Source organism: Aquila chrysaetos, chromosome 13 (assembly GCF_900496995.4).
Source record: "Aquila chrysaetos chrysaetos chromosome 13, bAquChr1.4, whole genome shotgun sequence".
Lineage (NCBI taxonomy): Eukaryota > Metazoa > Chordata > Aves > Accipitriformes > Accipitridae > Aquila > Aquila chrysaetos.
The window spans coordinates 4245703-4261614 of record NC_044016.1 but is presented as its reverse complement, the minus strand read 5'-3'; the positions used below and the strand labels follow the sequence as shown (position 1 = coordinate 4261614).

The 15912-nt window shown below is 37.9% G+C and overlaps 1 protein-coding gene across 1 annotated transcript in view; it reads left to right on the top strand.

Moving 5' to 3' along the window:
- MSH2 (mutS homolog 2) overlaps positions 1 to 15912 on the top strand; it is a 56318-nt gene that overhangs the window by 26364 nt on the left and 14042 nt on the right. The window contains exons 7-10 of the mRNA XM_030035509.2: positions 2170 to 2369; positions 7526 to 7635; positions 13296 to 13419; positions 14468 to 14618. Of these exons, the coding sequence (XP_029891369.1) occupies positions 2170 to 2369; positions 7526 to 7635; positions 13296 to 13419; positions 14468 to 14618 (585 nt within the window). The remainder of the gene's footprint in view (positions 1 to 2169; positions 2370 to 7525; positions 7636 to 13295; positions 13420 to 14467; positions 14619 to 15912) is intronic.

The following is a 15912-nucleotide window of genomic DNA, read 5'->3' as shown; positions in this document are numbered from 1 at the left end:
ATGTGGTGAAAGCTGTCCCTTCTCTGCTTGCATGTCTCTAAATGAAGTTAACTTTCCTGCTGACGCCAAGATATTGATAGATAGTGTGTTAATGTGATTAACCAGAAATGAACAACAGCATATCACATGTGGAGATCTCTGAAGGGGGCAGAGTTCTTCCTTCGTATTCCTAGTATGACCAAAGAACACTGACCTCTCTGGCATTCCAAAATGAACAATATCTGACTTATTTGTTTAACTGTGAATGCAAAGTAATGCAAAATATGGAAAGATGGCAATGTTAACTGATGCAAAAAAGAAAGCAAGAAATGTATGAAAGTTCACTTACATTCTGGTGGGGAAAATATAATTTAATGCTCTGTCACTTCTCATCGAGATTTATGCTTACTTTCAGCACTTAAAGAATATTTATTTCACTATTAAAAAAAAAAAAAAAACCCAAAAAAACCAAAACCAGAATGTTAGGGAGCAGCAGCAAGGTGAGGCTGAAGGGAAGGCAAGCTGCGAGTCAATGGTGACAACAAGGCACGTAGAGACAGTACCCTCATTGATAAGGACACAGTCACCCAATACCTGCAGGAGGCAAATGGTGTATGTGATGACAGTAAGCAGGTTCAGCCAGCAGTCTGGGTCTGCAGGCAAGTCTATAGTGATGAACTGGGGTGAAGCAAAGAAGTCAAGTCAATGGGTCACAGTCTGGATCAGTGGGGTGCATGGCCAGGCACAGGCATGGCTGCAGTATAGCTCAGGTGAGAACCAAGGACAAGTGCCTTAGCTTGAATGCAGCTCTTGAGTGAAGGTGAGGAGGCCCCAGACAAGGTTTCTCACACCTCTGTATTATACAACTCTTCACAATGGTCTTTACTGGGAAGATTTGCCTTCAGGAATCCCAAGCATCTGAAACCAGTGGCAAAGCCTGGAGCAAAGTAGACACAACCTTATTAGAGGCGGATCAGGTTAGCAAACATTTAAACAAATTGGACACATGCAAGTCCATGGGACCTAAGGAATACGCCCACAAGTGCTGAGGTAGCTGGCGAAAGTCATTGTGGGACCAGTCTTGGTTTTCTCAGAAAGGTCATGATAGTTGGAGAAGGCTTCTAAAGATAGGAGTGACATTTACATTCTTCCAATCCTCAAAAAGGGAAAAGAGGACTATCTAGGGAATTACAGCTTGGTCAGCCTCATCTTCATCCTTGGGAAGGTGATTAAGCAAATAATCCTGTAAAGCATTGCTAAATGTATTAAGGGCAGGGTGGTGATTGGAAGTAGTTGGCATGGATTTATGAAGGGAAATCATGCCTGACCAACCTGACAGCCTTCTACAACAAATTGACTAGGTTGTTGGATAAGGGGAGAGCAGCGAATATTGTTTATCTTGACTTCAGCAGGCTTTTGTCACTGTTTCCTGTTGTGTCTGATACAAGTATAGACTAGATGAGTGGACTGAAAACTAGCTGAACTGCCAGGCTCAAAGGATTGTGATCGGGGGCATGAAGTTCAGCTGGAAGCCAGTCACTGGTGGTGTATCCCAGGGATTAATACTGGGGCCATCCTTGCAGATACCCAAAACATGACACAGTCCTGGGTAGCTGGCTCTAGCTGACCCTACTTTGAGCAAAGGGGTTGGAGTAGGTAATGTTTGGAGTGCCTTCCAACCTCAAGGATTCTCATTCTGTGATCCAGGGTTGCACAGCTGCACAGTGTCAATGTTGGCCTCAACCACAGGCAACTGAACTCTACCAAGAGTGGGGTTTTTTTTTCCTACAGTGTGCGTTTTTCCTACTTAATATGTGTTCTTTTGTAGCCTACTGGATGACTTTTTTTATGGCGCAGGGAAAGGATTAATCTCAAAGTAGATTCTGAGCTACATACCTACAGAACAGATGTTGGCATTTGTGCTTGAAACAGTTTCACTCCAATGCTGTTCATTAGATACCCCAACTGTTAAAAACTACAGAAGCATGACATAGGCTAAATATCCTTGCTTTCTCAGTTTGTGCGTCGTCCTAGTTTCATTTGTTCTTCTATCAGGAAAGTTGGCCAATGGATACAGCCATAGAGAAAGGATAGATAGAAACTGCCAGATAAATGTTTTCATTTGAATTAGTGACATAAAGGAATTATAGACCATGCCATGCTAATCATTGTTATGAACTTCTCACTTAGGTTGAATTTGGTTGAAGCTTTTGTGGTGGATCCAGAACTACGTCAGTGCCTTCAAGAAGATCTCTTACGTCGCTTCCCAGATCTTAACCGGCTGGCAAAGAAATTTCAGAGACAAGCAGCAAATTTACAGGACTGTTACCGAATGTATCAGGCTATTAATCAACTGCCTAGTGTTGTAGAAGCACTAGAAAAACATGAAGGTAACACTACCCCTGTCTATTTTCAATGTCTTATAATACACAGATGATGCAAAGAGATAGTGTGTAGATTTCCAAAGATTACTTTTTTCCTGTGTACTTTTGTTGCAGGAGGCTAAAGCTTAAAGACATTTGAATTTGAAATGAACTGAAATTCTGCAATGCCAATCAGATACTTAAACATAGCCAAATCTTTACATGAAAAAGTGTTCCAATTAGTGTGTAGCTGAAATACTTGAACTGTTGGGTGATGGTCTGGTAATCTTTGACATCGACTTGTCTCTAAGAATTCTTGACCAATTGCATGTGTATTATAACCTTACAAGATACCATTCATACAATATTGTTGTGTTCCTTTTGAAGACACTTTGCACTTTGGGTTGTAATTAAACACAAAAAAAACAGTTTAAGCATTATCGGTGTAATTTGAATGGCTCCCCCCCCCAAAATCGTAATGCTCCTGTATTTAATAAGAGTAACGTGGCAGGATTTCTTCTGATCTTCATTAGCAGGAAGCTCAATGCTATGACAAACAAGTCTAGAAAACACAAAAGTTGCTATTTCTTTTCCTTTTCTATGTGTTACCAAGAAAATGCAGAATAAGACAGTGTCAGTGTAACAGGGGGGTGATACAATACAGCAATAGCAATCCTAGCCTGTCAGCATATTTTTGTAGAAGCCCATTAATTTGTTTGAAAATCTCTTTGCGTAAAGCAAGCACCAAAGTCTTAAAGAGAAATATTTTTTAAAATGGTATGGTTACAAAAATGTCTTTCCTGTATTTGAGTAGACAGTAATATTACCCAGTATCTTTTACTTTTCTGTAATATAGTTTTATGACTTCAAGTAATGAGACTTACCTTCTAAAATATTAATCTTAAAATAAATTAATTTTTGGTTGCTGGCTGTGTTATTTCCAAAAGCAGTTAAGATCTAAAACTGGGAAGGAACTGACGGATAATTTTTTTTTTTTTTTTTTTTTAAATTGCTGCGCCACGCTTTAGCTGCCTCAGTCATGTCCCTTTGGCTTTTCCAAAGACTCTGCTTGTTTTTGGCTTGGCATGGAGCTCTTGAATTTCCATCTTAAACTGATGTATTAGTTCAAAATGCTCGCTTCCTGCCTTTACTTCTTTTTCTATTAGTTGTCATTTGGCTCAATAGAGTTTCTCTGTCATAACATTGGGGTAGGAAAACAATTCCATTTTTAGAAGTTTCGAGGAGCAAGCTGTGCAAGGCAAACTGCTAAGCTCACCATATGGAAAAATTAATAGACTGCAAAAGGTTCTTGCTGTTTTACACGTGAATCATTCGGCCTTAGTAGGGCATACATCAGCGGTATATCTAAGATAATTTAAAATAGGTGAAATGTGTTATTTTTATTTTTCTTTGTACTTGTACGCACTTGTTTAAAGTACAAGAATGGTCTGGTAATTTTGAATGTATGTGACTGATTCAGACTGGATCTGATAATTTTCATGTTTAAGACTGTACAAAATCTGACTTTCCATCTCTTGATGGTTTAAAAGAAAGATTTTTGACAATTCTGAGTATCTGCCAGTTTCAGAACTTTCTTTTCTTGTGAATGGTTATGGGGAGATAGAGCATGAAGTGATCAGCAGTGATTGCCTTTCAGTATGAAGCATTGCTTTGTTGAGATGCTTGTTTTTATGGATGATGAAAGCTGAGGAGGGGGGTAATGAGTGAAGATGACTTTTTTTATTTTTTAGACATAAGAAGCCTGCATAAGATGGGAAAGGACTGTGAGTCATCAAACCATTTTGCTGTTGCTGGCAAAAGGGACCAGTTGTTCATTACTCAAATTGCTGGGGCATAAAATCTAGGTACTTATAAGATGTCTGTCTTCAAGAAGCTGCTGAAGCATCTTCCTTCCCATCTCAGACTGACATTCTAGTTTAAGCCTGTAAATATGCAGGATACAGGAATTGTATGCTGGGTTCCAGGTGTATTTTTACCATATCGTATACAGTGGCTGGAATACCCCCTTACTGCTTTTGGAAATGCCTCTTACTGCGTGTTCCATCACGGTTCTTTCCATGACTGTTGCACTGGTGTGTTATAACCATGTTGTGATCAAACTTGGCTGTTGCCCATCCTTTGTCACTTCCAGCTGATTATTCCTCTACTCATAGTGGAAATTCGTTTTATCTATCAATGCGTGGTCTTGCTTGCTGCTAAATTTTACTTTGTTTCTATTAGCCCAGTTTTCAAGGTCAGTTAGTTATGTTCCTGATTTATTTTGTTCCAATTTCATCTACTGATATCTTCCACATTGTATATATTAGTGAATTTTATAAACAGCCTTCTTTTGTGCGTTAATATTATTAATTCACACATCTTAAAAAGATAAATGCTTGTATGAGCCCTGGAGGAACTGTATTGCTGATGTCCTTCCAGCTCATTCATCTTTTGCAAGTCGGTGATGTCCTCTTTATCTGCCTTCTGATCTTTGTATTAATCATGAATCTTGCATCTTAGCATCCCAAGTGACGCTGTATTGAATGCTTTAGAAGAGCCCAGATTAGGTCTACAGATTTCCCTTTGTCTTAGGCATTCAGTTATTTCAGACAGATGTTGCGCTATACAGGTATGATCTGCCTCTAATAAACCCATACTATATTTTATCCCAATTTGTTTTGCTCCTTGTTCTTTCCTCATCATTTTTTCTAAGACCCTTTGTACTATCAAAATGGCTGGTTTAAGTACACTTAGTCATGAGATTTGTCTGTGAAAACATATAGTGTCCTTGATAGAACAGTGTCAGTTTTCATACTTCTGTAACTATATAAATGTTTCAACTTTGAAGATTAGTGCTTGATTTTAATTTCTATACAAAGTTTTAAACCATATTAATAGTAAAGTCTTTAATGCATGTAATAAACACTTATCTGTGCTTCAGTAAGTAAATTATGGTTTAAATTAAAAATTGTACCTGGGAGCAGATAGGCTTTGTGATCAATATGCAGCTCTGCTTTTGACGGTACATAGATCTATTATTCTTTCTCTCAACGGTTAGCTTACATGCTAATAATGTTGAGTAGATGCAAAAGTGTTTTTTTTACCCTGCATCTTTTATATGAGTTTATGAATGCAGGTACAAGACAAATTGGAGTCTAATTTAGAATTTTTCAATGGTGTTTCTTGTTCATATTCTTTTAAGGCCAAGTGTTATGCTTTTAAGAAAAGCATACATATAGAACTTCTATAAATCCTCAGTATTCACTGACTCCACTATTTTACTTTTTCAAGCATTGGATACTGAATATGAAGTTGGGTTGAAAGTATAAATCAATTTTGCAATATATTAGTTTGAACCATATCATAAATATATGTAAATACATTAGTATTTTATTTACTTAATAAATCAGTATTTTCTAGTTTTTGAATGTGGCATCTTCCTATGGTGTCTGAAGATGTACTCTTCAAACTTAAATAATGAAATCATATCACGAAACTTTCCTACTTAGTTGTTTCAAGAAAATAAATTGTAATTGCTACTTTAAGTTCAAACACAATCATTTTTCATTAATTCAAGAATACTGAAGGTCATTTCTTTGTGTGTGCCGTGCACTCTGTCAGCTGGTGCACTGGGAACTGCTAAGTCCACTCTGAAGAAGTCCTCTTCTTTTCTGCTCTTCAGACTCTTCATTCTTTACTACCTCCTTTTATTTTCTAGGTTGGTTTAGATCTGTCTTCTTACGGGGTGGGGGGGGGAAGTGACAGAGAGCAAGCAAGAGATACAGAATAAAAAGCAAGCTGTACTTTATTTCAGATCTCTCTTAGTTTTGAAGATTTTTAGACAGCAGATGACTCCATTTTGACAAGTTCAATAATCTCTCAACAACATGTAATTTTTTTTCTCTATTAATAGATACTAATCAGTTAAGAGCTTTAACTTTAAAAGCTTGGGGGAGTGGGGAAGCAAAAAGGCACAGGAGGAAAAGGAAACAAACTGAACTTTTCTTTCTGCTTGAGTTATGGTGCTGAGAGAAAAGAGAGATTCCCTTGGGTAATCATGTCCTCGCTCTGTGACTTCTATAAATTTGTACGGAAATGTTTCCTAGGAAAGATTAGGACTTTTTCCCTAGTCTGATAAGAAATTCGGAGGCTCTGGAATAGCCAGAGCTTAATGCTGTGTTTCTCTGTTCGTGCAAAGCGTTGCCTGTAAACATCGGAGGCAAATATCATAATTCTGTACATAATCCAATGACTATAAGCTCATAGCATTGGATTCTTTTTGTAGCATTTTGTGTAAATCATATAGTCAATAACGCTAATCTTTCTGTGATTAAGTTGTATATTGAAGTGGCTGCAAAGATGTAAACATTCATTTACTGGCAGACCGTTTTCACAGCTGGCTGCTGGATAGGTGCTTATTTGTAGGCCTGAAGAAAATACTTCTTTCACAGAATTGGCAATATCCATGCATGCTAAGTTAACTGTGAACTGCATTTTGCGTTCAATACTTAGTGTTCTGTGGACTGCCAACCAATATGTGTGCTATGCAGTTACACTTGGTGCTACAGAGTATCTGTGCTAACAAAATAAGTTGGAGAAGACTAATTTAATTTTGATGACTTCCTGTTTAGTGGAAAGATCAGTGACTATAAAGATCTGGTTAAAGTAGATGGCCTTTTCTTAAGGAAAACAAAACCAAAAACCATACACCTGAATTTCTATTATGTTCATCCTACTAAATATTTCCAATTTTTGGTAATTTTGAATTAAGAAAAATTAAAAACTCTGTGTGGATGATGATACACTTCATATCTTTCAAGTTGGTTGCTGTAGAATACACTTTTTGCTAAAGCCATTTCAACTTTTTACGAGCAAGAATAGGTAATGTACAGACAGCAGGTTTGCTTTCAAACTGTTGTTTGTCTGTGGTTTTACTCATAGTAGAAGGGAATTAATACCACCAGATATGAACAAAGATGATAGAATAGGTACAAGCTTAATCAGAATATAAATTGAATAATGCCAATTTTAGAAAAAGGTATGTGTGTGTCAGTGAAATAGTCATAACCAATCTTAATAAAAATTAACCAGCTGTATAGTTCTGCTGTTTATCTTGGATAAGTGAATTCTGGTAAAGTTGTGGGGTTTTATGAATGATAATTTTTCTTGTTTGTTCTTAACAGGAGCTCACCAGATGTTGTTGTTGGCAGTGTTTATAACACCTCTTAATGATATCTACTCTGACTTCTCAAAGTTTCTGGAGATGATAGAAACAACATTGGACATGGATAAGGTATGGGCTGGTGTGTAGGAGGGGGTTTACTTAGCAATTAAAGTTTCTTACTGAACTTTGCAATCTGCTCTACACTCACTAAATTTAATTGATCATCTATATTAAGTAGTTAGTGATAGTTTAGCTGTGGAATATATGAAGGCTGTTATTAGTATAGCATTTTGATATCAAGAGGGTATTCACCCACTGTCTGAAATTATCTAGCCAATCAAAAAACGCTTTAGGTACATGGGTGCTGTGGACCTGAAACTATTTTTTAAAAACCTCATCAGTATTAAAAGTGGGAAAGTTATTTTGTCACTTTTCTGCTTCTTCATATTTTCAGTTACTGTGATATATCTCAAATCTAGAATGTAGCCAGAATATGTTTATTACGTATTTCTCTGCTTCTATAAAGTTCATTAGACTTGGTTCTGTTTGGTGGGATTAAGTCTTCATAACTAACAGTTTGCCTCTGAAAAATGATTGACCTAGGTATAAAGACTGACTTTACTTTCCAGTGTAAAGGTATTTCTCACTAGAGAGAAAGCTACTACAATTACCTTAGCCTTGCATCTACACTTGCTTATAAAATATTACTGATGATAGGACTATGCTTGCAAGAGAAAACTGGCATTCTTTTCAGGGGAAAAATTGGCCAAAGAAAGCTGGAAGGAACATTCCTGTTCCTTAAACCTGTAGTGGAAAGGAGACGGGATGAGCATAAATGACCAATTTGTCATTGTTTAACATTGAACACTTAGGACACAGGCAAAAACATGAACCATTGCTTAACTGGGTGAAACAATGCCAAGTTTTTAAGTGAGTTTTGTACGTAATTTTTTCCCATTATATTGGTTAGAGAATTGGTGAGACACATTTTGACATGTACATGCTTGGTTAGAAACATATTTAATGTTCCTTTCTCAATAAGATGTTTCAGTCATTTTGGAAAACTTGGGAAGCTTTTAGGATTGTCATAACTGTCAATCTCAGCTGACTGTAGAAATACGAGATCTACCTAACCATGTGCCAGGCATGGTAGTAAGGGCAAGGTGTTGAACTTTTGAAAACTGCGGTGGCTTTAAAATTTTGAACATGCATATTTTTCTCCAAAGGCAGAAGCACTGCGTTTTGTCTCTTTGTATTGTGTATGCATTAATCAACTGCGTTTTACAGTTTAAGGAAAGACTGATTGACATGTTGCTGTAATTTGTGATATATGCTAATGAAGAAATTTATAGCTTTATACTAGTTACAGACCATCTGTTGATGCAGTTTGTATGCCCTGGGACTCTGTTTTCTTTAAAACTAACAGCTGTTCTAAGCCTTGGCCCTTCATAGTCCAGCTCTTCAAATTTGTTTCAGCTTCTACTTCAAAAATGTTTTGTTGTCCTTCCAAACAGAATAACAAGTCAGTTATTTTTAATCAAGTCCCATAGAATCCAGTGTGTTGGATTTGTTTTTTTTCCCCTTCAAGACACTGGAAAATGGCTATAGATAAGCCAACGCTGGTTTTACCACAAGAATAAGCCTTGTCCGTATGAATGTTAAAACTTGAACTTTGACTTGAAATTTCTCTTAGGTTTTTAGGGAGTTCAAACAAAATACCTAGCTCTATTCTGAGTGTGATTGAAGGACAGGTTGTCGTAGCAACTAAATTATGTCAATAATGTATTCGAATGTAAAGAGAAACATCCAAGTTCAAAAAGCGTGGGATGTGGTTATTCATTTACCTAGCTGTAATAAAAGTTGAGAAACTGTCACTTCCACAGAATCTTAAGGGGCCTTTGAAAAACCGTCTTACTCCAACCTCCTCCTCAAGTCAGGGCAACTTCAAAGTTTGTTAGCGTTATCGGTATATAGTATTTTTGTTTTGAGTATTAAGAGCACAGCCCGTTACAGAAGGACTTGTTTTTCAGATTAGCTAGCTAGCTTACCATAGTCCCAGAGTCTGCAAATTGTTGGCTGTCACCTCATTCATTTGAGCACCGCTTGGAAATGTGACTCACTTGGGTCTCATTTCATGTAAGTAAACATATGCAGGTATGAAAGTGTTGTCAATGCTGTGATGTTAGTCTGCTGTTTACCACATTAAATTTTGTACTTTCAACATTCATTTCAGAGTAGCTCTGAGCAAAAACTTACACTAAAAAAAATGCAGCGTGCTTAGTAGAAAAAAAGGGAATGTCTAGCTGCTGCTTATCCATATTGCATTAAGGGATTTGCTTTCATTATAACCCTTTGCATGACTCTTGCCAGTAAAAGGTTATATGTAGAGTGAGGTTATATATAGAGTGAAAGTGGTAGCAAGAGTGTTCAGACCAATCTGTTGCACGTGTCTGTTGCATTCCTTAATCTCTGAAGCAAATTTAATATTTGTATTTAATGCAGTACTGAGTTGTAATTTAGACTTAAGTGTGTTTCAGTGATCAATATATCACTGAAATATCACAATGATGATGAGTATTTTCATTCTTTTTTGGGGGAGATGAGAGGGGAGTGAGTTGGGTTTGGTGGTATTTCCTTCAGTTTTTCTGGTGAGGTGTAGCCTTAGTGGACCATAGCTGATGGTAGATTCATTAGGTACAAAGCACCAAGAACTCAAATACCACATTCCTGTTAATGCTTGTCTTGCCAGATTGTTGGCCATGTTCACACTGAGGGCTGTGGAGGAGAAAAAGCAAAAGTTTGCTTTAAGTGACTTACCTAATTATATCTGAGATACTTCTGTAGGAGGAGCACAGCTTGAGAAGAACGTTAGAGGGTAATATAGTTGTGGGTGCCTGGTGTTTTTATATATTAATTAGTAGCACAAGTTTTTAATATTTTTAGTAAACCATAATCATTTTACTTCCTTAGCAGTTTAGCTGAACTTTTAATTTAATTTAAAATTGTTTTCTATTCACTTGATCACACTTGGCTTTCACTTGGAGAGAGTGGTCAGATGGAGCAGTTTTGTTTGTCACCTGCTAAGGATTACTTCATGAGGCCTGAACGAGGAAGGAGCTGCCCTGTAATAGCTGGGGTGGGTAATGCAACACATTAGAAGCTGTCTTCAAACCTGGATCTTACACATTTTTCAATTCAGATTTTCAGGCTGATGTAATGGGATATAGGCTGCTAGCTGTCCTAGAGACTTGATATCTACACCTGGAAAAGCCACCAGGCACTTAACCCTGGGGCTGGAGTGCCTGGTTTGCTGCAAATCAGTTCTTGAACTGCTACAGTCCCTAACCCGAACTATTAATGTAAATGGAAGCTGAAGTAGTTCTACTTTAATGCTTCTGTCCCAAAACTTCACAGCAGCTTAGGATTTATTTCTTGCACACTAGCAGCCTCTGGGTTCATTTGTCACCACGGGTCTGTTGGAGCCCTGATGGAATTAGCAACAAGCACATGAAAACTAACTCCGTCCCCGTGAGCGCCAGACTGAGCAGTGGGTGAGGCAGTAACCTAGCTTTTTTGCACACTCTTAAGATGTAGCCACATACGGATCTTTGCTTGCAGTGAAATGAAAGCTTGCCTGTAGCGAGGAGGCCCTGAAGGATGGAAGTGCAGGGCTTTTTTTTTTCAAAAAGAGTAAGTTTACCTCTTCCAGTCAGCCTCTCTGACGTGGCAGCCTGGGTAAAGGACAGAACCGAGAGCCAGACTGGGTGCTCTGCTGGGGCAGCCTGCGTGTTATGGGTCCTTGGGGACATTACCTTCCTTCTCCTGAGGTTATGGGATTTCTGCAGTTTATTCCAGGCTTCAAATAATTCTTTGAAGCTGTGAAACAAAATTACTTATCACTTGACTGTCAATCTTGGTTGTCTCATGAAGCCAGTCCTGACAAGGGCTGGCATGTGTGGCGTTTGCATCCCAGCCTTTCCAGTTGCTGTTTCAGATCCAGGATCTGCGCTACAAAACCAGGAATGGTCTTTTCTGCCGTACGCTCTGTCATAAATGTTCATTGCTGTTCTTTTAGTGGAATTATTAAGGGAATGGAAGGAGCAGGCCTATCACTAGGGATGTAGCAGGGAATTAATTTGTTCGTACCCCTTTCTTAATATCTCCAGCTTTCAAGATGGTCCTCGCAGATCTCGTAATCCATTATTTTGTGTGGAGTCCACATCTCTGGTTAAGCAACTGGAGAACTTTGCCACTGCAGTGTGTTTGCACACAACACAACTGGAACCAAAACGGCAGGCTGAGTGTAATGCCTTGCAGTGCTGGTAATTGCACAGAGAAAATAAGCACCAATGGTTCAGTTTTCCATGATGCAGCTTCTGTGGAAGATCAAATTATCTGTTGGGAGAAGATCATTCTCAGAATAAAGCAGCAGTCCTTTGAATATACAGTATGCTATGTGGTTTCTTCATATGATAATTTACTTGTTCCCCCATTCCTGTGGCTTTCATCTCCAGATTGCATTCCCAGGTCTTTGTTCCAAGTTGCCGCAAAACCTGGGAGTCTTGAGTCTAATGCTTTTACAATTCTTTTGATGCACTGCAGATTCTAAGTGCTCCTTGTGCGTAGTAGGACAAGATGTATGTGGTGGTTCTTGTACTTAACGGTTCCTGTTGCTCAGTGCTTTCTGGAGTGATACTTTTATTGCCTGGGAGGGAGTAAACGAACTGTGAACCTCCCTTTTTTCTTCTCCTTCCTCCTCTTGCTAACATATACTTGTGGGTAAAAGTGAAATTGTATGTAAACCACCATCTTTTTTTAGTGTGTTTTGCGAGGTATTTGCAGCTGCTTTGTGTACAACTTTGCAGATAATTCCCAGCTAGGGGAAGCTTCATGAAAGTGTTGTTTTGGTTTGTTTTTTTTTAACGTAATTAGATTAAATACATTGCTAATATGAAAGCCAATGCTTAGTTTCCATGTTGGACAACGGTGCTAATATTTTGTTGATTGTAAAAGTTTTTGTATTAAAAATTGAGTTTCTTTTATTTAGCAAATTTTTAGTTATAAGCTGTGCTTGTGAATGAAACTTGAGGCTTGTAAGGTCATCAGAAACACACACCTGGCAGTGGAAGCATGGGGAAGAGAGAGGAAAAAAGATGAATACAATTTACTTCATCTGTGACTCTGAAAATATTTAGCTTGGAAGGAAATGTGTATGCTTTTCAACTCAAAATAACTGTTGAAATTGGGTAGGATTTTTGGTAATATTATGTAGGCTCCTTCTGTAACCTCTTGAGTGTGTTTTAGGCAGGAATTACAGTTTCAGAAACTTTCCAAAGACTACTTGTTTTGAAACGCCCCATCCTTCTACACTCTGTCTTGATTAGCTGCATAAGTCCAGGCTAGCATACAGATTATGTACATAACAATTTCATTTCCTCTGACTTCCCTTTTTTTCCCCGCCTACTGCTCAGTTATTTGTGTGCAAATAAGTGTGCAGACAACTCCATTTCAAAGTAAAGGAGTCTGTTAAATTGGTATATTTTGCTTGTATAAAGTATATTACTTGAGAAAACAAGTGTTTGAGATGTATTTGTTTTGTAGTTGAATCAGATACCAATTATCACAAAGAGCATTGCATTGCAAAATTATATATATAAAAAATAAATTTAATAAATGATTAAGTAAATCCATTTTACCATGTATGATCAGGGAGGTGATTTTTTTTAATTTTTTTTTTTTTTTTTTACTGCCTATGTTCATATGAATTTTTTCTTGTTATTTTTCCCTAGGTGGAGAATCATGAATTTCTTGTCAAGGCTTCTTTTGACCCTAATTTGACAGAATTAAGAGAAAAGATGAATGAACTGGAAGAAAAAATGCAGTCATTTTTAAAGAGTGCAGCCAAAGAACTAGGTAGGGTATGAAGCTGCCTTTGATTCTTACCTCCTTTGTAAAATGTTTTGAGATGAAGTGATGAAAACTGGTATAGAGGACTTAAGGGATGTTTGTATTATTTTATTATTAGTTTGGGGTGACTTTAGTCGTCACAGTACAATCTGTTGAAAACTGAGTGGCTTTTTTTTTTTTTTTTTTAAGTGTGCCATTCCAGAATATTTCAGAAATTATCACGTAGGTTGCAAGATACTGCAGAATTCATTTTGTAGAACTGCAACTCATCAAACTCTTGGCTAAGCCTAGTTCTATTTTACATCCTTTGAGGACATGCACTGAAACTCCCCCCTGCCCCCGCTGTGCATTCTCTTAAGTGTCCATTCAGGACATGCTAGTTTTCTTTTGAAGGTCTTTGCAAAATGTAATGTGTAAGCCAATGAGACATTTAAAGAATTGATTCTCTTATGCAGAAAATTCCATGTGCAGCTGATGAATCAGGCATTCAAAGAGCAACTTAAAAAAACCAACCATTTTTTAATTAAAATATGGCAAGGAAAACCACAACATAGTTATTTTAGATTACACCTTTAAGGGCTTGCATATTTTTTAATCTTGATTTTTTTTTTTAGCGTAAACAAGATACCTGGATGAAAAGAAGGAAAGACAAGATTGTGTAGGGATGGAATGAGCAATCTCACCATCAAAAGTATGTGTTAGTAAAAGGATCATAAGACTGCAGGTGCTGTGCTTACAGCAGCAATATAGAATGTCCTTGCAGTGTGCTATGAAAATTTTTCACATTTCTGGAGAATATGTAGCAGTACTATAATCGTGAGCCTGATTTGAATATGCAGTTTGAGAGCATATCAAAGTAAGAGCAGAGAATGAATCAGTAAAATTCTGTTAGGTCTGGGTATTTCTCATACCCATACAGAACCAAAGCAAGTGTATTGAATAGCGTATCTAAGAGAGGCTACATCATACAAACTGGGGATTAATGAGCAGGAATAGCACAGGCTGCAGGATTTTTGATAATACATTTGTTTTCTTCTTTCTTTTAATCTAAAAGGTTTGGAAGCTGGCAAAAGTATCAAACTGGAGACAAATTCACAGTTTGGACATCACTTTCGAATAACTTGCAAGGAGGAAAAAGTTCTCCGTAACAATTCAAAATATGGAATAGTTGATACACAGAAGAATGGTGTGAAATTTACTAACAGGTATGAGATCATCTTTGTAGATTTTCAAGCCTGTTGTGAAAGAGGCAAAAATGTTCCTTTCTTTATAGTTGTGCTGATAAACTGGTTTCCCTACATCTTGAATGGCTGAATTTTCACCTTTTTAATTGGCTCACAGATTGAGATATTGAGCAAGACTGGCATGAGGGAGGAGCAGTCATACAGTTTCTGTTAAAAGCTGCGTTCCCCCTTTTACTTTGCCAACTGTTAGCTATTTTGGGTCCTTTGACTTGGGCTAATTTCTCTGTTTTAGCTGCAGCTAGCAGCATAATTGCATTTACTGTGAGTGTTTATACAGACACTTTCACAAGCTGCAATAGGAAAAGAGCTATTTATGTTTATTACCAAATATGACATGCAGCAGTTTTGTTGGTGATTACCTTCTTTTTGTTCCAAATCACACTGTAATTTCTGTTGGTCCTAGTATTGGACTTCCATTCTGTGGCTCTATAGATGAAGCTATTTAAAAATTTCAGTCTTCAGGCTAATTGCATTGGTGCTGTTTCAGTGTCTCCTTGCCTGGACAGCAGTTCTGTCACAGGTCAGCCAAGCAAAAAATCTCTACTTTTTGTTGAATTTTTAGCTCTTCATTATTATTACACAGAACAAAGTAGAAAGTTGCAGGTAATAACTTAAGTGGAAGGTGATCTCTTGAGGTTAACTGGTCTAAACCATCACTCAAAGCAGACCCACCTTAGAAATTAGATCCTATCTCAAAGTTAGATGAGGTAGCTCAAGGCCTTGCCCAGGTGCCCATCCTCCAAGCATCCTTCACAACCTGGTGGGGCACAAGTTCCAGTGCTGAACCACTCTTTGTGACAGCTTTCCTAATCAGATCTAATGAGAATTTTCCTTGCAGAAGCTTGGGGTTTTAGTGTCTCATTCCTTTGCTGTGCACCTCCAAGAAGAGTCTGGTGCCTCTTCTTTCCAGGCTGACTTCAGATTTCTCTCAGCCTGGGCAGGCATCTCTCTCAGCCTGTCCTTGTATGCCATGTGCTCCAGCTGCCAATCTTTGTGGTGGCCATCTGCTCCAGGTTTGATATGTCTCTTAGACTGGGAAGACAAAACTGCGAGCCAGCACTGTGGATGTGGTCTCACAAGCGCTGAATAGAGGGGAAGAATCACTTCCTTCGACATACCGGCTATTCTCTTGCTAGTGCAGCCAGTATGGGCTTGGCTTTCTCTGCTTTAGTGTCACACTGCTGGGTCATGTTCAGCTTCTTGTCCACTGGGTCCCCCAACTCTTTTATGAATAGCTGTTTTACAGCCACTTGGA